This window comes from Hippocampus guttulatus, chromosome 6 (genome assembly GCF_054856545.1).
Source record: "Hippocampus guttulatus isolate MCC_2025c chromosome 6, RoL_Hgut_1.0, whole genome shotgun sequence".
NCBI lineage: Eukaryota > Metazoa > Chordata > Actinopteri > Syngnathiformes > Syngnathidae > Hippocampus > Hippocampus guttulatus.
The window spans coordinates 12,138,930-12,164,765 of NC_141266.1; the positions used below are offsets into that span (position 1 = coordinate 12,138,930).

Here is a 25,836-nt window from a genome sequence, read left to right on the forward strand (position 1 = left end):
GCGACGCTGCAAGGGGTCATACGGTTTCTGGGGGAGGGGAAAAAAACAGTTGCAGATTCATTAAGCTGTGCCGTGAGCAAACACTACTGGCAGCAGTATCTCGTACACAATTTGAAAACGCTGCAATGAATCAGCCTTTTTGAAATGTGTGATTAAATCCGTCCCTTTGCTACTGCGCAATAGGAAGAAATCTTCCAGCAATTACCTTACATCGCGAAGTAATTACACACTTTGACTAATTCAACATGATGAACAACCTAGAAATATGACGAAATACAATTCAATGAAATCTCTTCCAAAGACTGCACGACAAGATAGCAGGAAATAACCATCACGGTAGATAATAGCTCTGGACTGTAGACAAAATGTTCACCAGTTCATCAAGCTTATTAAGTTTGTGATATAACACACAAACATAATCGATTAAAACTTGATGCATGCTCATTTAAACCACTATTGCTGACTGAAGGCCATGCGCAACCATCAAAAACAAATCTGCACCCCATAAATCATCACAGAGGAGGCAGACATATAGTGTCTGCTCTCGCTGTGGGGATATCCTTGTACTGTCATTCATTTCATGCAATAGAATTTTAGCCATCACACAGACATGCACACGCACGCGCGCGCACACACCAGATATTCACAGAGCGAGACAGGCAGAAATGCTTGTCAGTGTGCTGGAGGGCCCTTAGCTGACTGCTGCTAAACCAGCCCTTCCCCCACAATAAAGATTTGTCTGGGAGAGGGGGAAGGGACATCATGACTGTCTGAACATCAGACAGCCAGCATACAGCAGAATGTGCCAGAATGGAATCTCTTGAAATAACAAGTAAGGTCCCAATCTGAATTGAAATTGACCATGAGATAACTGATGTTGTCAGTTAGAATCAAACCCCTCACTCGCACGTTGTACTTCTGATTTCATCATCATTCAAATCAACAGTTTACAGTTGGATAAATAAAACAAATGTCTTAAAACACGCAACCAAAATGGCTGCAATTGGTATATACTGAACACTGTGTGCTTTCCATTTGTTTGGGGGGGGGGGGGGGTTTGTATGTGTGTGTTTGTGTGCCTGAAAAGTCTAAGCTTTTCAGGGCTGATACACAATGGGTTGCAGACAGTACATGTCAGCCTTATCAGCAGATGTCACCTTGTGCATCACATTCTATTTGGGCACCGCGCAGAAATGGTACAGTCTATGCATTCATTTTGAATACATTATGATGTGAATCACACACACATTAACCCGGAACACAAATCTCATACTTGACGTGATGTATTTAAAATGCAGGTTCATGTGACGTTGCCAATGTAAATTTAACTGTATTCTAACCTCACTGCATAGGATACTTTGTCTTATTCATGTTTACATTGGTAGAGGAAAAATTATTATATGAGCTTAAAGTATTTGTCCATTAGTGTTCAAGTTACTCTTAATTTACCTTTAAAGTCACAAACTAATTCAGAAATGTTTGGAGGAGTTTACAGTCAAATCAACTTTGATGTCAACTGTTTACATTTGAGCCATTCTATGCATGTATGTCACCGCTTTGCTGCTCATGCCTCTTTTAATGTACACAATATAGTCAAGAATCATACCGTATGAATCACTATTGACTTCATGGGATACACTGAATCATTTTGCCAGATGTATATGCAATTAAGTACAGCACTTGTGTGTCACATCATACAAGCTGTATGTAAATCAGTCTTTGTCAAAGTGACATGAGCGTCAGTAGTTTTATGTAATCCACTCTGACTACCAACTACTGTAGATGTTCGTCGACCAGATTTGCATTTGAATTTGGATTCAAAGTCGTTTGCTATAAGAGGTTTTGAGATTTTAGATGCATTTCAATAGGGTTAAGAGTTGGTTGTCATTAATTGGCGAAGTGTAGTGCTGATAGGTGTAAAATCTTTACATAGTACATTAGTAATTGGGGGGAGGTGGGGTGAAATACCAAGTACCAGTCGAGTAGAGTGAAGGTGGAATATCACGATGCCTAGATGAAACGCTGCAAAAAATAAAAAGTTCAAGAATCAAGAAAGGATCACAGAGTTTCAGTTCCAGCTGATATTTATTTCCTTCCTTGAAAAAGTTCTGTACACAAGTTGATATCAACAATCTGACAGGCAGTGAATGAACACAATTTAGCTGGCATGAGTGCTCCTCCCTTTCTCTGAGTCTCAAAAAAAGGTGGTTCCTTTATTTATGGCATGATTAGCGACAATACATGATAATTCTACACAGCATATTGCACAGGATGGATGAAAAATAAAGTTAATATACTTAAAAACGATTTCATTTGTATATATATTTATATATAAAAGTCCTGAACTGACTATCTTAAAAGTAAGGATGTAGAATAGATAGTCGTTCGAGACAGTGCCTGTCCTTGATAGCAACAACATACATAAACACACAATCTTTTTGCTTTATGATACAGACAAATATACAAAGATTGAGTTGAATTTTACCTCATTTTTTTCCATTTTTTTTCTGAAAAACACAACAGCTAGGTAACCTGAATCCGAAATACAAATGCTATTCACCATGCCATAAACATACTAAACAATTATCTATTAGTAGCCAACAAGTAGAAAAGATTATATATTCAAATAGAATGAGAAACGCAGTACAAGTAGTTGTTGCGGAACTCAAGTCAGAAATTTGAATATGCTTGATCATGATTTTTGCTGTCTAAAAAGAAAGCCGATTGAATCCAGTGGCTGGTGGATGAGTTTGACATCAATTCATGAAAACATCAAGAAAAATGTCAGTTTTAAAGCTACTATCTCCTCATGTGTTGTTGTAGGCAATATATCAGAAAGACAGTTAAATAAAAAGGAGTGGCTGCTTCAGAGACCGACTGTTAAAACCACATGCTCCACAGGAATAGCTTCTGGCAATAATCAGTTCATGTGTCTTAAAGAAGCCTGTAGACTGGCACTGTAAACAGTAAAAGGTAGTCTGCCACAGAGGCTGGTGCTGCATTCAGGGGCTATTGGGAAATTAAACATTCCATGTGCTTTCTCCTGCATTGTTAAACATTATAGGTCTAAGATAACAGTACGAGATTAGTGACAAAAAAAAAATCAAGAGTCTTGCTTATGATACTGTGACAAAATTAGTTAAATTAACTCTCAATTACAGCTCCATAACTGATAAGGGTATCTGCTTTGTGAAAATAGCCAAACATAGCTGAACAAAACTCAACATTGACCACCACAGTGTATTATGGTACATTTTACTCATTACCAATGGAAAGAAATTTGAGCAGGCAATTAAAAAAAAAATCATGAGCTTTCCAATAGACCTTGAAAGCAGCATGGAAACCAGCCATCTGAGGTTTCAAAATCAGGAAACCCAAATATCGCTGAATTACTAGGCTCCACAGATCGATTGTTGACTCTTCCTTCTCCATATAGATTTGTACAAAAATACACTGAGAAAATAATCAAACCGTTTCCTATATTTTAAGTGTCCAAAAGTGTGTACATTTAAATATATGTATTAAAAAAGGAATCAATGTTGTGTGTTTTTAAAATTCTAGCCCTTTGCCTGAGAAGAAAACGTGACATAATGACAAATCATTGTGTGAGAAAACAAAAACAGGACTAAACGTGAAATAAAAAAGACAAAACTGCTTGGCCCAGTATATAAATACAACATCCCATATAAAATGGCATCTGAAAACATGTACAAAACAAAGCTCTGTGGATGAAAATAAAAATTGGTGAGAATTTTCAATAAAATATTATCTGAAATGATAATTTTGGTCCTGAATAGTAAAGAACATGTGTATAAAGTTCGGCACTGATTTGCAGTTGCGTTTGAATCCTGAAGTTTGAAATATTAAAACAGCTGGTGATCATTTCAGTGTCATGGTATCCCTCAAAACATGTTTTTTTAAGAGACGAACTGAGGTGAGGCTATCTATACCTTTAACTAACCCTAATACTGTACTATTTGTAACTGCTCGACAGTCTCACATGTCAGCACAACATAGGAACAAAGAAAGCTATCATGCTTAAACGTGTTTTTGTTTTGTTTTTGTTGTTTTTTTGTTTGTTTTTTTTTCTTTTGAGAAGATATCAAACTTGGGGAAAAAAACAACCCACCTTTGTTTCATACAAAATCCCTCTGTGGCCAAACGTGAGTAAAAATGTCGCACGGCAATCCAGAGTTATGTACCTTTTTAGTGGTGAAATTCACTTGGCAAATCGGTAAAAAAGTTGTGAAATGTCCCATTAAAAAAAGAATCAGCAACAACATTGATTAAGTGAACGGCGGACCGCATAACGTGCAAATCAATCACAGTAAAGTTGTTCGGGTCAGACAGTTCACCGTCAGTCTTTTCTCAAACAGGAAACCGAAACCAGTGTTGCGATTCTGCTCGTCTCACTTGTTTTGCTCCGCTCCACGTTCGCCTGTTCCACAATCCTCCACAGTCCGCACATTCAAAGCGAAGCCCTTTTTCGGCTTTAAAGGTTGAGCTTTCGAAGCACTTGCAGACGAGAAGAGAAGCCATGGCGCTAGTTTTCAATGGATACTAACTGGTCTGGCAGTTCGGAGACAAAACGGGAGCTGCCCACCGACTCGTTTCCAGGACTCAGTGCTCGATTCGTGGTCGTCGGTTGTGCTCACCGTGATCTCAGTATGTGAACACCAGGTTAGAAATGGTGGACTCCAGCCAATCCCCGGAGATCATTTCACTGACTTCGGGCGTGCAGTAGTCGGGGAACTCGAAGTGGGAGCCTCCTGAGCCGGACTCAAAGTTCAAATCCAAGTCCCTGTCCAGAACCGAAGAGCCAAAACTCCCCAGCGACATGCTGTCAAAGCTGGGGCTGGGGTTCAAATCGAGCAAGTCGTCCTCGAACTCTTCGTCCTCCGAGGAGGAAGACGACGAGGAGGCGGAGCAGTGGGAGCCGGAGGGTGTAGGCGAGGAAGCCCGCCGACTGCTGTACGTTTGGCCGCCGTGACGCTCCGACGATCCTGCCGGAGACTCGCTTCCTTCGTCCCTGCCGCTGGACACGTCCTCGTACAGGCTGAGCGGGTCGCTGGAGTCCGCCGAGTTGCTCAGCGTAGGACTAGCCGGGACTGTGACTGACGACGCGAGACTGACGCTCAACCCGCCCCCGTAGACGTGGTACACCCGCTTGGCTTTCTTGCTTTCCGGTACCTGCTTGGCTGTAGACGACACCGACTTGGACTTGAAGAGGGGGGTGCTGTTGTTGCGGTGGGGGTGATGATGGTGATCCGGAGGCTCCTCAGAGGCAAACTGTGAGGCTTTGGTGCTACTGCTGTTCCCGAAAAGTGATTTGTGGGATTTGCTGCTGGGTGATTTAAGTCCATTTTTCCTCGAAGATGAGGACGACTTAATGCTGGTGCTGTTTGAGCTACTGTTGACTTTTTCCCCCTTTTCCCCGGCACTTCCTGGCTTGGAAGCGCTCGATTTTACCTTCTTCCTGGGCCGGTACTTGTAATCAGGATAGTCCGCCATGTGCTTGAGCCTCAGCCGCTCCGCCTGCTGGATGAAGGGGATCTTGTCGCTATCTCTGAGGAGCTTCCATCGCTTCCCCAGCCGTTTAGAGATCTCGGCGTTGTGCATATCCGGAGACTGCTCCATAATCTTCCTCCTCTCGATCTGGGACCACACCATGAATGCGTTCATGGGTCTCTTAATGTGGCCGCTCGGAGTTTTACACCACGCCGGGTTGTCTCCCAGCTTGTCACCGGCGGTCGAAGAGGCTGTGGAGCCTGGGGAGAGGGGCGAGTCAACGGGGTCCATATCCATGCTCGACCCGGAGCTCGAGTCTCCACTGAAGAAGGAGGAAAGCGCGTCCGCGGTGCTCTCTGCGTGGCTCATCTTCTGCACCATGCTGCCTCTTTTTTTCCGCGCACTTCAACGCAAACTCAGCTCTTTTTTTCCAGTGTGCGAGTTGAGATAAAAAATAAAATAGAAATAAAAAAGTCACTCCTGTGATGTGTAGTATAAATTCAGTCCAGTTTGGCCAAACACAAAGTTTAACTTCCAGACCCTTTCGGTGTCTGCTTTCTCTCCCTTCCTCCTGTCTGGTAAAACTCAATTGAGCCGAGTGTGCCCAGTTCAACACAGTCTATGCGCCTGACCCAGTGGCCCCCTACTGCAAAAGGCTTTCAATACACTGATAATTTTTTTTTCTCGGCATCAGTCTGTGTCCCCTCTCCTAGAGACAAAAGCCAGACATGCTGGTGGGGGAAAGTAAAAAAAAGAACTTAAAGTGAATAACACGGTCCGCCCTCCATCTGTACACTTGCAGCAGAGTTTCAAGCAGCCCTCCAGTTTCGTCTCCCTTTGCATCCATTTATCCCCTCCCGAGATACAACAGTGATAAAAAATAAGCCAATAGGAGTCTGTCGCTATCCTGCCTCGGCGCCAATTGACGCCCATCTCGGCGCTGATTGGTCCAAAATGGAGTCTAATAATAATCAGCGCGTGCAATGAGCAGCCTCGTGTCTGACCTCATTCCAGACTACAAGAAGAAACTTCACATTTTTAAAGAGACACAGGCTTATGCCCCCCCCCCCCTTTCCACCATGCCCATGTGTATGTCATTAAAATACGGCCATAAGGAAAGTAAAGTATATTTTGCCATATGGAAAGTTTTAGAATAGTTTGTACCAGTAATGTAATGTAATGTGACTTAAAGAAAAACGCACCTAGTTATATTAACCTTTTTTCATTCTGACCGGAGAGCATATCACATAACAAGGAGTCTCTGCGGCAACACACTTCTGCTGAGTCAGAGAAGCATTTAACATCTCCTAGAAAAAGAAAATTAATATATTTCCATTGATTGCCAAATAGGGAAATTTGCTATAGAAACATAGTTAATCTATCAGAAGCTTCACAATATGAGGAAACAATGTATTCCATATATTTTATTATTGTCACTGCTGAAATGTGTGTATGAGTGTGTGTCTAAATGTGAACACGTTGTTCAACATCGTCATCTTGAGCAACAGAGCAGTTGAGACTCTCAGAATAATGTCTGACACCTCAGATGGTTGGACTGATTTGACAAGCCTCTCCCCCTCTCTCTACTTCTCTCTCTCTCCTCCCTCCATCTCTCTCTCTGTTGGGCGGTGCTTTGTAGGAACACAACAGATCAACCCACTGCAAGCACACACTAGTCAGGGAGAAGAGAGTGTATCTTGCCAAGTGTACAATGAATGCACACCCATTCAGCCAGTGTGCACGCTCCAATACACGCGCGCACGCACACACACACACACACACACACACACACACACACACACACACACACACACACACACACACACACACACACACACACACACACACATTTGTATCAGAGGGAAATATTCCAGTGGGGAGACAGTTTGCACTCGTATCCATGTCTATTGTTTTAATTGGTAAAAATACAAATACCAGATAAATTGTTGTTACTGTCCTGCATTGTGATCCCAATGAATTAAGACTGGACAATTTTATTTTAAAAGCGTTAAAGCTGCCGCTGCTGCACTATTTCTGCCTGGAAAGAAGCTGCAAAACATAACACGAGAAAGCACGTGGACAGCCGCTAGATGGCGTTGCAGAGCCAGACAGGGCTCAGCTTTTTTGCAGTCAGAATGTAGGCAACAGAAATTAGACCCAGCTTCAAGAACTTTTAGGGTTGTTTGAGTGTGCGTATGTGTGTGTGTGGGGGGGGGGGGTGTGGGGGGGGTTACATAATGCCTCTGTACAATAACCATGACACTGGGAGGGTGCCTGTGCATGTTTAAGGAATTTAATGTGGACTGGGATGAATTGTTGAACTTTCTATTCTTTTGACCCACTCTCATTTTGGGACAATTTCAACATTGACTGTGGAAGTGAATGTGAATTAAAATAATAATAACAATAATATTAATAATACTGTAATGACCTATGAGCTGATGGCCTTCTCACCATCAAAATAATATGAAAAGCGTGATGAGAGAGATTAAATGGGGCGACCACACATTCTGTTTCAAAATGAGAATCAGAGGTGACTTAGACCACCAGTGTGAAATTAGTATGGAAGTATAGTCACCAGTGTTGCTGGATGCATTTCAGTGGGTACAATTATACTCAATATGGCCTCATATCTGCAGTGCATCCAAGTAAAGCAATGGGTAATTGGGCTCCAATTTGTGTGTTCATAGAGCATAACAGCAATGGAAATAAGAATGTTAACTCATAAACTCACTCTGCTCCCAAATGCCATTTTAATAAGAGACTACGAGAAAATGTAAATGTCCTTAGAAGTGTCTTAATGGAGTGCTGGCATCATTGGCAGCCTTCAGGAAAGGTGCACCTAATGAAGTGTATGTATAAAAAACCTTATGTGTTGCAAAAGTAAGAATATTACATACAATGATTGATCATTGCAAACGTCTGTCTGCCCATTCACGTGTATCCATCCATCCATCCATCTAGCTATCTGGCCATCCATCTGTTTATATGTCTTTCCATCCGAGCATCAATCATTCTGTCTATCTGCCTGCTAATCAATCTGAACTAACACTCAATGCAACATTTTTACCAGATACCCTGTTTTCTGTTGTATTCTACATTTTGCATCATATTTGAAGATCTTCTCCACCTGAAAGCAACAGTATTTTTGCATACCTCTTGCCTCATACTCGGTTTCAGCATGTCTTTTTCTTTAGTAACAGAACCCTGTCTTTTTGTTTCTTCCACTGTGCACACATTAGTATGCCATGCATGCAGACACACATGCGCAGGCCCAAACACACACATATACATGAGCTGGAAGGAGTGAATGCTTTCAAACTTTCCTCTTGCTTTTTCAGTCACTCTCTTTTACTGCCATTGTTCTAGTGGGGTGCAGCTGCCACGCGAGTTGGAGTGGGTCGCGTGCCAACCCTAATCTCAACAGGTGTTCTTTTGGAAAACTCCCACTACCCCTCACAGCACCCTCCTACTTCTTTGTCATTCTCCCCCCACCAACCCCTCCAGCGGCTGAATTTTCCCCTCCCCCAATTTGGTTGTCATCACACTGTTTCTTCAGCAACTTCAGCAAATGGAGTTTGATTGAAACATTAAAGCTAAAACTGTGAGGTATTGTAAAACTACAGCGATAAACCAAACTACTGGAAAGAGGACATTTATGCATTGTCATGGAGAGACAGGTCAATATTATCAGAAAAAAATGCATGGGCAGTTTGTTCAGTGTCCTCTTGAGTCCTTCTCTCCAGCAAACCTTAACATGTTTGTTGTCTACAGCCAATCACAGAGGCATAAAAAAAAAAATCAACTCATAAGGTCTGCCATTACATGCAATGGAGTCCACTGACTGGTCATTTTGATGTGTTTCAAGCACCATGCTCCTTATGCTGAAGGAGCTATGTTTCCGTTTGAGGAAATCTTTTAAAAGTTTGACTTGGCATCAACTTTCATGCTACAGGTACATGCACTATATAGACACATATTAAATTAATTCATCAATCAATCATTTATTAGTCCTCCCTCTATCTTACCAAGACATTTTGAACAATTATATACTTCCAACTGGAGATGGGTTCAAGTCACACATGCGAGTCTCACATACGTCTTAAGTCTCCACCTGTGAGTCTCAAGTAAGCCCAAGTCATGTAATATTCGACCCAGTGATTTTAAGTTAAGTCCTATGATAAGTCCATGAAACTGCCTTACTAATACATTCATATCTGCAGTACCCGGTCTTCACAAAGAGAGAACCACAAAAAAGGTCAAATAATTATATTATTGGCCCATATGTACAGCATGTATAACACAAGACAATGCACTTCAATACAATACCACCTGTAGTTTAACATCTGGACATCAATCAAAACGTGTTTTCCGCCCCAAAGAACTACAGGTGAAGAATATGACAATATCTGTCTGGAAAATATCTCGAAAAGTCATTTCCGTTTTTGTACTTGTTTTTGCAAAGTGTTCAAACGTACATTTAAAAGGAACCGTAATCATACAGTACCTCCACGGGTGGATGATGTAAAGTAAGCCAGAGCAATCACAGGTCACGGCTGTTAAGTGGGCAGGCTCTTGGGTCTTCCCAACCTATCATTCGTGTCCGTGTGTGTGACAGACCGCAGCAAAACTTGCAGAGGCTGAAATAATTTGAGATTTCTGATGGTCAACTACAGTATATAATCTACATTAGGCTTATTTTATTACAAACACATTTTATTCATTACAGTGCAATGACATTGTAGAAAACAAAATTAATACAATTTGCCATTAAAGGATCCCCAGTACTGAAAAGTGTGAGAGCAACGATCCGTTAACCATTCAGAAAAACTACTGCTCATCTACATCTAGTTTTCATCCTCTGCCTCATAATGTCTTCTCCGTATACCCCCTCTAACCAAAGAAAGTTGTAATTGGAAAAGATTAAAATACACAACATAATTTTTGCAGATATCCAATTCCCTCAGAAAACCATCGTCTCACAGTGTGTAGTTACCACGGCAATGGGTCTGTAGCACAACATTTACTGCTACTCCTATGCTGCAGACAGCTACAGTACGCTCTTTTATTCTTTTGCATATTTTTATTGTCATCTAAGTCAGTCCTCACAACACAGATCTTTATGACCCTCTAACAGACGGATGACTGGTGACTGTATATTTGAAATGTTTATTTAGTCGTATTTCTAAAGCTTTGTTTGAACAGGTGTTTTTGGCCACCGATACAGACAATGATACAGACATAAATACACATGCAAGAACACACACTCTCGGCAGTCAAAGTCTTATCTTATCCAGAAAGAGCAGCTGCAAAGTATGACCCAAGCTGAACTGTTAATGATTAGTGTGTGTGTGTGCACGAGTGTGATCTCTCCTCTTTGCCAATTGACATGAGCTCATTATTAGTGGCCTAGCTTTGATTTGTGAAGTTTAGCAAGTTGAATTTGAACATCTGCTGCATTTCAAGGTGGTTTCTATGTGAGCTACAAAAAACATCCACACACATTTCACAAGAGGTGACCATTAATAATGACAACAGTCCGAACAATAATAAAAAATAATCAGGTGCATGTGTGCATAATAGTGTACATGTGCTCACTGAAAAACCAACCAAATTCAAGTGTCCGAGTGTGCATTTGCATTACAAACATTTTGCAGTACAGGGCATGAGCAACTATTCAGATCAGAAATTACAACTCAGATATCCTAAGATCAATACGGTTTGAGGTGAACAAAACTGCGCAGGATAGAGCTATATATAGAATATCGTTTGAGCATCGTCATCGCGATGCATGTATACGCAAAAGTCAGATGCAATGTACCGCAGGACCGCACCTTCAAAGATGGTACATCTTTTTAGTGCTGATTATTTTTTAGAGCGACGGTGTGCAATTTGACAGATAGTCAACAATTATGCAAATAAGGCATAAAACATGCTTGCTTCAACTGTTTTTGTCACTTCCAGTTGTAATTTACTGTAAAACTGACACGTAAAAGAAAGACATAAAGAGCGAAAGTCAGCCGCCTTCATGCTAACGTACAGTGATGCAAAAAGCCATTGACATGCTCACAGGGATTGGCATTAATGTTACAACACAAATGGAATAGCATTGAGTGTTACATATTCATCTTGTAGTATGATAACTATTCATGACGACCTGGGAAGCAAAAGCACGCCTGCAGGCGAGATATTACTCTTCAGGATGCAATGACTGGACCTCGCAACGGATTACATTTGGGGCGCTGGTGTTTGGGCTGAGGCTATTTACAAGGGACAAACTTCAGCTGTACCCGTGTCGTATGAAACACTGACCTCAAATATAGAAACACGACGCATATTATGTTAAACCATATGTAGAAAATAAGAGATCACTCCGATTTTAAGAACAAAAAATATGAGGAATGTGCTAATGACTAGACTTACGACAGTATAACTGCACATGATTTTAACTCGAAGTCTGGCAGGACTGTTAAATTGCTCAATATCCAGTCCATTAAAATATAGATGGACTTTACCAGAAATATTTAATATACCCCTGCGATCTCGCGAACACTACTCTTTTCTATTGAAGCTATTATAGATTGTCCAAACAATAAATCAGACAGGGAAAAGAAGATGTATGCTGTTTTTTCACAAGCCTACGTATTATGTTTTCCTGTACTTTTTAACATCACAATATATACTTACAGTGCATTGCAGGGTTTTCCACTATCATGCAGCTGTAGTGCTGGACATAATAGATGGACATGTGTAACTGATTGATGCTTGTACTTTAGTGGACTAGATTAAAAAAAAAGTTATTTTATGCAGTGATGGAGCCACTGTCTGCGTCTGCGTCGGAGTTTACAACGGAGTCATTCCCAAAATATGTCAGTTGGTGTACAGGATCTTTGGGATTCCCTTGTGCATACTCAGTGCACCACCCACACCATCTCTACCCACCCGGGCCACACAAAGAGACTATGTTGAGGTGTGTCCTGAAAGGAAAAAAAAAAAAATCAAGGGTTTATCCTGATGACAAGAGAAAAGACTCATCTTGCTGTCACGGTGAACATTAACAACACTTCTCTTCTCAATTGGTATTCATGTACTTGTGAAAGTTCTGCATGTGACCTTGCGTGTCACCGTGAGAGAGCTGCTGTGATATGTCACTGAATTTACAACAGCTGACAATAGACTACAGAGACAACTTCAATCTGCCAAACATGGTCTTGAGAAATGAATAGGTCTGCATAAACACTTGCGCTTTTGCATGTGCTCATGTGGTCAGCATTTGCATGTTCATAAGATGGTGTGTATGTGTGCGTGTGAATGTGTGTGCGTGGCCACGTTGTGTGGATGAGACACAGAATGTTTGAGTGAGCGACTGTTTGTCCATTCAGACGTGATCACTTGTCACTTGGCTATGAAAGGCAGCAGGAATCATAAGATGTGGCGTCACCTTGTCACCTCCAACCTGTACGGCAGGTGTGTATTTGAATTTGTAGGGGGTTGTGTCTCTGTGTGAGTGTCAATCATACCTCCCTTAGGATTTCTTAGTACTCTCCCAAAAGGAGACTGCATGGATAACACTGTGAAGGGTCCCGGGAGTGACGCTCAGGTGATGAGGCAGTAGGCCATGCTTGTGTGCGTGTGTGTGTGTGTGTGTGTGTGTGTGTGTGTGTGTGTGTGTGTGTGTGTGTGTGTGTGTGTGTGTGTGTGTGTGTGTGTGTGTGTGTGTGTGTGTGTGTCTTCACCGCCAATGAGACTCACTACTTCCTGTGGGAATAGATAACTCACAGCGTTTTAAAAAAGTTGAGCTATGATCTGTAAAGGGAGTTGAGAGTGCAGTCAGTTTATGTCAGGGTCAAATAGAGTATGATGTCTTTCATCGTAAGTTAAAAGGAGAGAGTCATAAATACATTGCTTCAAAAATATGTTGTACTTCTGAGTATTGGAGAACTGCACTGCATATACTGGGAGGTATTATTTGTGCATGACATTTTGCACCTGGAGTTGCTTATTAAAAAAGTTAAAAAGGTCCCTTTTTGCGAAAAAAAAACAAACTGTAGAAAGTGACCTCTATTTACCAACTATTTTCAATATAGGAATGGTTTTGGCCTGGATCTTTTTTGTGCTTCTCCACACGCTGCATAACCAGCATTGGCAACATGCATAATGCATTGCAGTAAACTGAAAACTATCTCTGTGGTGTACTGTAAATCGGAAAGCCATTGCATTTGTAGGGAGAAGTTTCACCGCAACATCCTTGAGCATCTGATCACAAATCTAATACTATAACGGTTGTGTTTGTGTATGACATGGTTAAAGAAGGGCGGCAAAGCGGACAGCTGGTATATATATTTCCAGTATGTTGTTTATTGAAATGTCACACTCTCGTACCTTTGTCGCAAAGTCGAAGTTCCACCAATGAACAGACATTCACCCAAACACAGATGTCAGAAGCAGTCATGTTTTATGAATGAATGTAGAAGTATATCCCATGTTGACACAGTGAACTTTTGCCAAACAAGTAAATAAAGCACTAAACAGTCAGAATAGCTCATGAAAATAGTGAAACTGCCAATGGGAGCGTTGGGGAGCGCTTTCATAGATGAGCAAAAAAAAAGAAAAATCCTGCTTCTCGCAGTGTGTAACGAGGCTCTGAGAATTACGCATGGCAGGCTTCATATCTTTGTTGTTTTGCCTTTTTATTAGACTGACAATTGAGAAAGCAATCGCTGATGATAGCATGAGTGAAGCAGTCAAACAATATAAAATTATCAAAAGAAATTTGTCGCAAATTAATGTTTTAAATGGCAATGTGACATCCCAATTTTTGATTATTATTACAGATGTATTTGTTTTGTTATACAATGATGATAAACATGGAAACAAAAAAATTGTATCAATTAGTTTTGGGGCGAGAATGGATGAACTGAATTTCTATTAATTTCAATAGGAAACATTACAGAGTCACGAAACCAATTAAGTTTGTAACTTGAGATTGCACTGTTTGTCTTGTAAATTTGACAAAGCTAACAGCCCTGCCTAACTTGAATGATTAAAAAAAAAACAGCAAGCAAATAAACCAAGGCTTCCAAATCATGAAAAATCAACCATTGTCTCAACTCTCAAATGCAATGGGTGTGTTCACTGAATGTGTTGAACCCATGCCCTGCTCAACTGTCAATTGTGAATTAAATCCCATTACTGCGGTTAACAGTGTATAGCTACATACACATTACAACAATGGTAGCTTACACAATCTAAAATCATGTGACATTGGGGGGGGGGGGGGGGCGGCACAGTAGTCGAGTAGTTAGCTTGTCGACCTCACAGTGCAGAGGTACAGAATTCGATTCCGGCTTCGGTCTACCTGTGTGGAGTTTGCATGTTCTTCAGGTGCCTGTGTTTTCTCCGGGCACTCCGGTTTCCTCCCACATTCCAAAAACATGCATGGCAGGTTCATGGAACACTCTAAAACTTGTCCCAAGGTGTGAGTGTGAGCGCGGATGGTTGTTTGTCTGTGTGTGCCCTACGATTGGCTGGCTTCCAGTTCGGGGTGTCCCCCGCCTACTGCCCGAAGAAAGCTGGAATAGGCTCCAGCACCCCCCGCAACCCTTGAGAGGATAAAGCGGATCGGAAAATGGATGGAATATAATCAGAAAGTAAGCAGACAAGCCAACTTCCTCTCATTGATGGGGGCACAATGTAATTGTTGATGGGTCGTCCAACTATGTCACTGGGCAGCCAACATGTTTACCATCCAATGGAAGCAACTCCCCTCCTTCCCTTTACATTCAGCAATGAGAGAGGCGCGTAGTCTACATGGCATGTAGATGCAGTAGATCTGAATCCAAAGGAGATTCAAAAGAAATTTCAAGATCCCCACTTGTGGATAATGTAAAGTCGGCCGCTATGGAGTAGGCACTGTGGTCAGCGTGTGCTTTAAAAAATATTATTCACATGAAAATAATAATCAGAATTTGTTCGACTGAATTGAGGTCCACAATGAATCAGAAGGATTGTTGCACACTATCGTTATATTTTTGAATGAAATACGATGACATTCACCACATTCGTTCGCAGCTTTCAGAATCTGTCTTCCCTGCACTTTGATCACTTTGTGCCACAACTTAGACCTGCTTTTAGCTGGTCTAAATTCTAGTCTACTGTCTGTCCCCAAATTGAATTCTGCCAAACAAGGTAAACTAGACTTTCCCTAGCATGACAATTAAGAAGTTTCTCTGAAAATAGGGCCCTTAATCTCAACTTCTAATTTTTCTTCACCAAGGTGCGTCACTTCCTGCCCTTTTAGCCAAGTCCAAAAATCAAGACCATAAAATGGTGAAAAACACTCCAATGTTCAATGTTTTCTTTCTTTTTTTTTCCAAGAGTCAAGTAAAATAAGATCTGAGACCTCATTTTTGCTTCTTCCGTTTTTGGAATATGTCTTTGGTTTCCTGCAAGACGTTTTAGGTATTATTTTCCAATTTTCCATAAGATTAGAAACACATTGGATATACCCTCTATCCAGCAAAGTGATAAAGTACTTTCTCACCAATTACTGACTACCATATCCTCTTCACACCTGGCAGACTGAGGATGTGTACGTGCGTGCAGTGTGTGAACATATTAACTCAGGGAAAAATGTTCTAAAGGGGTTGTCACTTGAGTTTACCTTCCCTCAGACTTCATTAGGTGATTGACACGGCATGAGTTTGATATCACACTGCCATGGATAGTTCCTTGTACCAGTCATGAATCTTGATGTCATCAATATGTCCACGGATACATTCAGGGCTGAGAGGTTAAGAATGTGTCCGTCAATCGATTCTCCTAGTCGTCAGAGAAATGAGAGAAGAGACATGACATGACTGATGGACTTTAGAACCAAGCACTGACAGCGCTGAATTGAACATGCAATCTAAAATCACTCCACACAATATAGCATCGAAATAGTGTGGAATATTTCTTATTTTTCACTCCAAAAGAACAAAAAAACACTTTCTCAACTGAGCCAAGGGAGGCGAGTAAGACACTTTTCCTTGGAAGTACAAAGGCCAACATTGGCAGAGGAGGAAAGAGGATGGTTACAAGAGTAAAATAACAGGTTTGGCTGCTATGGATGGTCCGTCTATGCATGTTGGCTGCTTCAGAATCAAGGGCAAAGCAATTTCTGGCTGTCACTCGGAGATGAAAGGCAATCGTGAGAGCATACTTCACTTGGGTACTTGAAATATTCTGGGGCATTTAGAACAAGGATGCAGGAGATGCTTATAATATGTGTTTATTTATTCCCTCTCAGTAGCTTCACGATCACAGTCACTAACCTTCACATTCCATGCTAATTTTTACTTTTGTCAGCAACATAATTAAACCAGAGCTGACAGTTACACATGCATGTTCTAGATTTGATCAGAAGATTGTAACTCATAATTGTCTTCAATTTTAAAAATGTTGAGATATTGGAAGTATATTTTGTTCCCAACATTATGTTTTAAAATAAATGTAATACAATTTGAACAAACTGTTTTTGTTGGCCTTTAATTTCAAAACTGGTTATTCATCAAGTATAATATGAGTTGATCCAACATTTATTGGTGTTCACAGTCCAAATGGCCTTCTGAAGGAAACCATAACTATTATGTGAGCTATGACAAAAAAAAAGTGTTTGACACGCTATAATTTAACTGATCACAAAAATAGATTGGGGTAGCCTAGTGTCACAACTTTTTATAAAAACGAGTCTATCGCGGTTCAATGGAACTTGATTTGAATTGAACACCAGGAAAGTGTGCTGTGCAAACCCGTCAGTTACACAAACACTTTCTGCCAGTCTGCCAGCTTGGAGTTAGCAACAGTGTGTGCGTTTTGCCTCTCTCACTTCTCCAAGCCAGTCGCTCTGCACTGCGGCAGGATGGGGAGGCAGACACACACTCTCACACACACATTTTCCTTCACTCCCATATTTTCGGGGAAAGGAAGCACTGAGGATCGGGCAAAAGGCTCACAATTTTTCTGTTTTTATGCAATATCGACTGCTAAAACAAGTGTCGCCAGTGCACAAGGAATCTTCATGACTCAACCCGCCAAACAAAAAAAAAGGAACACAAAGTGGAATGTAAGAAGATAAAATTTGGATCTAAATGGTGGAGTATTGGAACCAAACTTTTTTTTTTTTTTTTTTCCAGGACAAGTGAGAGAAGGCAACTGTTTTTTCACTGCTCTCCTTGGAGAACGTGACCCTGTTGTGCTCTGGCTATGGTCAGTCTTTGCCTGTGTGTCCTCCTGCTGATAAAAATCGATGGAAATCTCCCACTCTCATTCCAGGATACAGATGCTATCGGGCCTTGTGCAATATAAAAGCAATATAAATCAAACGCGGTGCAGCGGTTTCCAGCTAGGCATGCTGTCCAGCTAGCGGCACCTAGCCCAGAGAAATCGCAGACCCAGTGGGGAAGATGAGCATGGTGGAGAGGGAGAGAGGAGCTTCCAGACAGGATGACCTACATTCAGCACGTCTAAGAGTCATAGACAGAGGGAGCGAGAAGAGTGGGGGAGAAAAAAGGGGGAATGAGCTAGACAGTAGAAGAAAGAAGAAGGATGAGACAGCAGGAAGGAGCAATGCGGGTACACAACCAAATGCAAAGGAAAAAGAGAAGCTCTACAAGGAGACTACAAATAAATTGGACGTCCCATTTCACTTTTTTTCTCTCCACAAATGCATCTTTTGCTCCCCCCACATTCCACCTGTTTTTCCATTTGTCACCAGGAACCGCAAATGCCAATATGCATTTGTGCAAGCCATAATGCTGCTTTTGTTTATGCTACCTTTTTATACTTGATCGAATATTTGTTCCTCCCCTCTTCCTCTGTCTGGAACCAATTCTAACACCCTTATCCCTGTAGACTGTACCCCTTCTTTGCCCGCTGTTATCTCTCACCGCCTCCTCTTTTATTGTCATTTATCTAGCACTCGGGAGCACAAACAGTACTTTTATGGTGGATTACTTTGTCTGCCTACATGCTGTTATCTAGGACAGTGCAGGGAAGGTAACAGCAAGGAGCAGCTCCATCTTTCTCCCTCACTATATGAGCCTGATTGGTTAGCTTAGCCCTATGATTTTTATCTATCAGAAGGGAACATGTCTGTGTGTACGAGAATACTTTCGAAACCTTTGTTCACATGTCTTTTATGTATTTGTCCCTCTTGCCCGCAGGCGTTCACTTGCGCGCTATGAGGACTTTGTTTCGTTGACTTTGTAAATAACTTGACTTCCGTGTGTTTGCATGAAGAGAGACATGCCCACTTTCAGTTTGCATGCTGCCTCCTCACTTTTTCCCCTTACATTTCGCGTGCCTTGTACCCACTTCATAATTTCTCCCCACATGCATGTCAGTCCTTCGGGAGGAGTGTTAAGGACATGAGAGTGGATTGCAGCTGAAGAGGAGGAAATGACTTGGCTAATGGAAGAGGACACACAGCCACCTGTCAGGAAAAATAAAGGGTGGAGAGCGAGAAGATATGAATAATTCATGAGACAAAATTACGCTGCTTTCACCTTCTTGAATGAGATTAATCAGAATTCTGCTGTCATAAGTGCACATTTGTCTTTCCATTACCCATCATTTCTGACTTTTAAAAGCATTTGCACAGCCAAGTTATTTTTACTCACCGGCAAAAATTTTTGTAAACCTGTTTGTTGAATGATATAAAGCTTCAACAAGTTGAATTGTAATGCATTTGTCATGCCACCATCCTTCTGGTTTTCTTTCATGTGTATTTATTTGTCTTTGTCTCATGTCCAATTTGATGAAAACTTGCATTGTGACTAGGGAGGGTTTGAACTCCCGGGGCTCTATTTTTGTGACCAGCAAGTCTGGCACAAGGTGCGGTGTAAATCTGCGCAGGGTCGAGCTAGACTTTGTTTTGGTATTTCCACAGACAGATACAGATGACATAGTTGAAAACAGCGTTTTGTGCCATCGTGAGCATGAACACAGCTGACTTGATTTAATAATAGAAGCGGCTTCTCTCATTCCCTTTGAAATCAGAAGGCAAGAGGTGCATCGCCGTTGACATGGTGGAAGGGGATACCAATTTGCTGGAGTCCAAGCAGGAGGTCGGAGCAAAGTACGGTTCTAAGTACCTGCAAGCAAACCTCCACAGGCAAATGTAAAGTTGATATGAAGTGATGTAAAGTTGGACATCACAGATGTGGGAAGTGGGCACTTGGAGACTGCCTTCTACCCCAATTGTACGTGTCCATATGTGCAGCCCATCCTTCCCCTCCCCGCTCTCCATAGTCGTGCTGCGGTCAGTAGGATGATTTTAAAAACATATAGTAAAGATGGGCGGCACGGTGATCGAGTGTTTAGCACGTCCGCCTCACAGGACAGAGATCCAGAGTTCAAATCTGTGCTCGAACTTTCCTATGCGGGGTTTGCATGTTCTCTTCGAGGGTTTTCTCCGGGTACTCAGGTTTCTTCCCACATTCCAAAAATAATCTAGATGTTGCATTGCACAGAGAGATAAACCAAATTCCAAAATGATTGATAAGCCAGTTTTTACGCTCGAGCGCAGATGCGATGTTTGGAAACTTAGAGCCTCTGGTCCTCACACATCCTAACTGTAGGGAGTTTGTATGTTCCTATGTGTGTCTCAATGTGCACTCACATGATATTGTCACTGTCTTCCACCATCAGTGACAAATGCAACATTTAAGAATATATATATATTTATACCTACTGTCTCCTTATCTTAAGTCAAGAGTCTCAAACTTGGGCCTTAAACTGGACAGTGATTTCAAACTCGATCGGCAAATTGGTGCCGTTGTTAAATCCAGCTTCTTTCACCTTAGACAGCTGGCCAAAATAAAACCTCTCCTCTCACATGAACACTTTGAGACAGTAATTCATGCCTTTGTCACATCCCGGCTCGATTACTGCAATGCCCTTTACTTTGGAGTCAGCCAGTCCTCCATTAAGCGCCTTCAGCTGGTCCAGAATGCCGCTGCTCACCTCTTGACTGGTACTCGTAAGAGGGAGCACATAACTCCTACTCTGGCATCCCTTCACTGGCTCCCCATTCATTTTAGAGTTATTTTCAAGATCCTCTTATTTGTTTTCAAATCTCTGAATAATCTCGCGCCACCTTACCTCTCTGAGCTCATCCGCCCCTACACACCTGCCCGGCGCCTCAGGTCTGTGGACCAGACCTTATTAGAAGTACCAAGAACTAAACTGAGGCTCAGAGGGGACCGAGCCTCTTCTGTTGCTGGTCCCTCTCTCTGGAATGACCTCCCACTGAACATTCGGCAAGCCTCCTCGCTGCCCATCTTCAAAACCCTCCTCAAAACTCACTTGTATTCTTTGGCATTCGACTCAGCATGACTTAGATTTGTTCTTGGTTTTACTGTTTGGTGCTTTCTACCGCCTTTATTACCGATTTGTCTTACTGTTTATTGTGCATGTTAAATTGCTCCATGTACAGCACTTTGTAAGCAGCGATGGCTGTTTGAAAGTGCTCTATAAATACTGTTGACTTGACTTGACTAATACTCCATGTTTGTGCACTCAACTGAAATCTTTCAAAATATCCAAATTACACCCCTGCCAATTAATATATGACACCTGACTTTTTCCTAAGTTGTTATTTGGAGGTCAATTTACAAATATGTAGTCATTATACATCTAAATTAATTCTTAGTTTCACCATAATTACTTTTCTACTATATGCTGAGTGGCTGATAGAAAAAAAAAACAGTATCTACTGCCTAGTTTACTAATACAAAGTGCATGTTACCAACTATGGTTGCTTGTTCTGTAAAGGCCAAAAAAAAAACAACTAAGTAAATAAATGAATCTTGAAACTTTGATATTGTAAACAACAATGCATTTACAACGCTTTGGCACTCTTGGAACAATAGGCTTTTCAGTCGTAGGCAAAATCAATTTTGAAGTAATAGCAAGCTTATTTGCCAGTATGTCCCTGTGCTGTATTGTCTGCGGATGTGGGTTTTTAAATGGAATGTTCTATTTGTCTGCAGTGGGGTCCAAATCATGACTGACTCTGCCGTCATCCATTCTGACCCTGACGGATACTTGTTTGGCGTTGGTGACAGCCTTGCTTAGGTCACTCTGCTCTTTCTATATCAGCGTAATAAGTTTGACCTTTATATAAACATGCATCCAATGAAACACTATCACCCCCACCCTCACACCCACGTCTTTTGATACAGTCTCCTTCCCACATAATGTGACAGGTCCTGAGGTCCATTATTTTCAAATGGCAACTACACAGAAAATCTCTGGCTTGAAGCATGCACGCGTAGCTGTTGATGCGCTGTTTGCTGTCATTCAATCTATATGCACTGACATTCTGATACGCGTCTTTAATTTGGTTTGTGCATGTCTCTGAAATCTGCAGAAATCAAGCCAACTTTACAGGGAACAATCATTAAGTTTATTACAGTTGGCTCAATTCACCTTTGGTGATCTGACGTTTTAATGAAGCTTGTTCAATTTCTCAATTATATCTCTCCCATTGTGCTATTATACCAGTTGTCAATTTTTAACTCAGAAATGAAAAGCATAACTATATTCTTAAATGTTGCTTCAGTTATTTTTGCGTCTTGCGGATCTTTTCGGCTCCGTGTTTTTCAGATTACCGGTACATAAAAGTGCAGTGAAAAAGTGAGGAGGTGAATTTAAATGTGATCATTTCAATGTGGTCACTTCGGCCATTAGTGACTGTGTGAAGTGACGCGTGACATATTAAAATGGGCCACAGCTCAGACTGTATTGGAGGTACAGTAACAAGACGAGCCTTGTTACGAGTCTACATGTGTAGTTCTAATGTGCTTTATTAGGTAGAATTTGTAATTCGTAACAGTTTTCTATGATTGACTGGCACAACTGTACCCAGGCCTGCCATTTCTAACGGGCTTGTCTGAGATGGAGCCCAAGGGCTTACACTATTCAAATAATAATAATAATAATAATTAATAAATTTTGTGTGTATGTATATATATATATCTATATGTGTATAGATATATATATATACATATATATATATATATACAGTATATATCCCAATTTGTTTATTTTTCATCAGTCACTTTACATTCTTGGCATTGTATGAGTTGATCAACCTGCTGGCGATTCCGTGCTGTGCCGCGGCTGCAATTATAGTGTGTGCGTAGTGTGGGCCAATCAGAAATCTTACTTATCTTATAGTTTAATTTTATTCTGCCACTTATTGACCTTCTTGTCGGTCACTTTGTCGCCGCACCAGTTCGCAAAGCTTGCTCAAGGGGGCCTAGCTTATTGCCAAAGGGCCTATCGGAGGGCATTAAATCCCACATTACACCGCCAGTTGTTTATTTATCAATCAATCATATAGTTGCGGCATCCATGTACCAATCACACATCCGTACGATAGACTCCAGACATCATCTGACTGATCCCCATGTGCCTGTTTACGGAGCCTTGCTTCCAGGATTACAGTGATGGCTATCGCAACGACAGATGGGTAGAATCACAAGGGTGAGTCCTTCCGATCATAGAAAGGCTTGGAAGGTTATAAGTTAATTTAGGTTTGAGAGTGGATGCACTTGCACATCTGTCTATCATTGTCAAAGTGTGGCATGTCGTCAAATCAGCAACACGTTTTTATCATCGCCAAAATGCATTGTTTGCATTTGGTGTAGGGCATTGTTTTGTGTACATTTTTGTACTTGTATTTATTACTTTTTAAATACTATTTTGATCTGAGCAAGTATTGTATGCGTAAAAGTGCACTATGTGTACCCAGTCAGCAAAATTGGTCTGGCCCAGCTCTGGGGTAGACACGGCACGTACACTCGGCCCACATACCTCAATGAATGACGGTCCTGCAGTGGCCCACGTCTGGCATCCATGATGTGGGCCGCATTCCGCCCAGATCTGAGCCGCATTGTAAAACCATATCTGGCCCGACGCTGGGCCAGAACAGGTTCCTGATATCAGCCTGAATTCAACCTCAACCAAGCCACATCTTTCATGAGCCATATTTCACCCACATTAAAAAAAAGTCTCAAAAACGACTGTTATAAAAATATGTTTATTGTTATAATTTGTGAACCTCACATATAACTCCACATACACTGGAAAAATGCACTTTTCTTTATTTAACAGTGAACACAAAGTCCAAATTGGGATGCAGCTTACTCTTGAACGGTATTTTTCTGTCCATCAAATTGTTGCGCTCTCCATGTCCTCTTTTCTTCTCATGCTCTCCTTCCTGTCACCATCCCGATCAGGAGCCAGATGTAGCCATCTTTTGATTGTGACATCAATTTCCTGGTCTGAGGCCCAAGATGTTAGGCTGTTAGGTCTCACAGCGGCTGTAAGAACTGTAAGAAAACAAGAATGGACAGTGTGTTAGGAAAACAAACATTTGTACATGTCATGAACAATGAATGGTCAGTAAAAATAACCCCTGAAATTTCTTATAATAATAATAATAATACATTTCATTTATAAGCGTCTTTCAAGACACTCAAGGACACTTTACAACCAAAACTAAACTACCGTATTTTCACGACCATTTGGCGCAGCGTATTGTTGGGCGCATTAACGGGTGCTATTTCTGTATTTGACACATAGACAAAACGCACTGTATTATTGGGCGCAGTTTTACAGTGGTAAAACATACGCCATCTTAAACATACGGCATGCATGCGCGCACGCTAAAAACACGTTAGCTTGAAGCATACGGTAGCATGCCAAGACATACGGATACACGCTAAAAACATGTTTTTAAAAAGGCAACGGAAGCAAAACTGAGTTCTGTTGTATTTTATTTAGTCATCTTACAATGTACTCACGTTTTTCGATCAATCATCACCCAGAAATCCATCAAAGTCCTCATCTTCTGTATCAGAATTGAACAATTGTGCAAGTACCGGTAATCCATCAAAAACGCGGGGTCTCTCTCGTTGTCAGAGTCACTCTCATTGCCATGTGGCTCCACAGAAATGATGCCGGCTTTGCCAAAAGCTCGAACAACAGTGCAAGCAGAAACGTTCGTCCAAGCAGCCACAATCTATTCGCAAATTGTGGCGTAACTCGCCCGGCGCTGCCTCTCACTCTTCGTAAAGTTTTGTTTGCCATCGATCATCCATTGTTCTCATGCCGCTCGCAATTTTACTTTGAACGCCCGGTTGATGCCGATGTCCAGCGGTTGGAGTTCTTTAGTCAAGCCTCCGGGAATGACGGCAAGCTCAGAGTTCATTTGCTTGACTTGGTTTTTCACCGCTGCTGTGAGATGGGCACGCATGCCAAAAGCATAACCGATGTCTTGAAGTTTGAACTGAGCTTCGTAGGCGTGTCTCTTTGTAGAATTTATTTTCGGGGGTTCTTAGAAACCAAAACCGAAGTTGTTTTGCAATAATGCACACACCCACACTTTATACAGGTGTTGGTACCTGCTAGGGGCGTCCCTTTAGCGTCCACTTACACGCCCACCGTTCACTCATTGGCGGACTTCTTCGCTGCATGCCGGTCCTCACTCACGTCCGCCTTTTCTCTCTCTCCATATATATACTGTATATATATATATATATATATATATATATATATATATATATATATAAAAGGCGGAAGTGAGTGTGGACAGGCATGCGGCAAAGAAGTCGGCCAATCAGTGAAGGGTGGGCGTGTATATACACATATATATATAGCTGTACCTCAGCTGTATATACACATATATATATATATATATATGTGTATATACACGCCCACCCTTCACTGATTGGCCGACTTCTTTGCCGCATGCCTGTCCACACTCACTTCCGCCTTTTCTCTATATAAACAGCGTGTCGGCTGTCAGTCAGGTTTTGGAACTCAGCGCATACACAAGACGTATTATAAGGCGTCCTGACCATTTTGGAGAAAATTTAAGACTTTTAATGGCGCCTTATAGTCGTGAAAATACGGTAGGTGTGACGCTGTGGGGCAGAATATTTGCCACCAAGAACTAAACGTGAATAACTTTTAAATAGTTTATACTGAATTTGAATTACGTGAATTGAAGGTCAGTGGCTCGGTTTAACGGATGGATTTGTATATTTTACTCTGAATCATATTGAATAACTGAATCTGAGTTGTACAATCTGAATTTGAAACGATAGACTTTTTTTTATTTGAAACTGTATTTGATCCTCACTGAAAATTAAATTCTATTTATTTTCATATTCAGTCTTACAAATACAAAACAACGTTTTGTTCAACGTCAGATTTAGTTTTTGAATCGAGGTACTAAGTTTAAACTTAACTTTATGGTGAAGTATGAAGTATCCG

At 41.3% G+C, this 25,836-nt stretch overlaps 1 protein-coding gene and 1 long non-coding RNA gene across 2 annotated transcripts; one reads left to right on the forward strand and one right to left on the reverse strand.

Moving 5' to 3' along the window:
* Positions 1-2,066: 2,066 nt before the first annotated feature.
* sox4b (SRY-box transcription factor 4b) lies at positions 2,067-6,350 on the reverse strand. Its single transcript, XM_086113312.1, has one exon. It carries the CDS (start codon positions 5,887-5,889, stop codon positions 4,663-4,665), a length of 1,227 nt encoding a protein of 408 aa, XP_085969438.1. The 5' UTR covers positions 5,890-6,350; the 3' UTR covers positions 2,067-4,662.
* Positions 6,351-17,414: 11,064 nt separating this feature from the next.
* On the forward strand, positions 17,415-19,232 carry LOC147203539 (uncharacterized). The gene is made up of 2 exons (XR_015101275.1): positions 17,415-17,614; positions 17,685-19,232. It is a non-coding gene; the product is annotated as an uncharacterized LOC147203539 (long non-coding RNA).
* Positions 19,233-25,836: the final 6,604 nt, after the last annotated feature.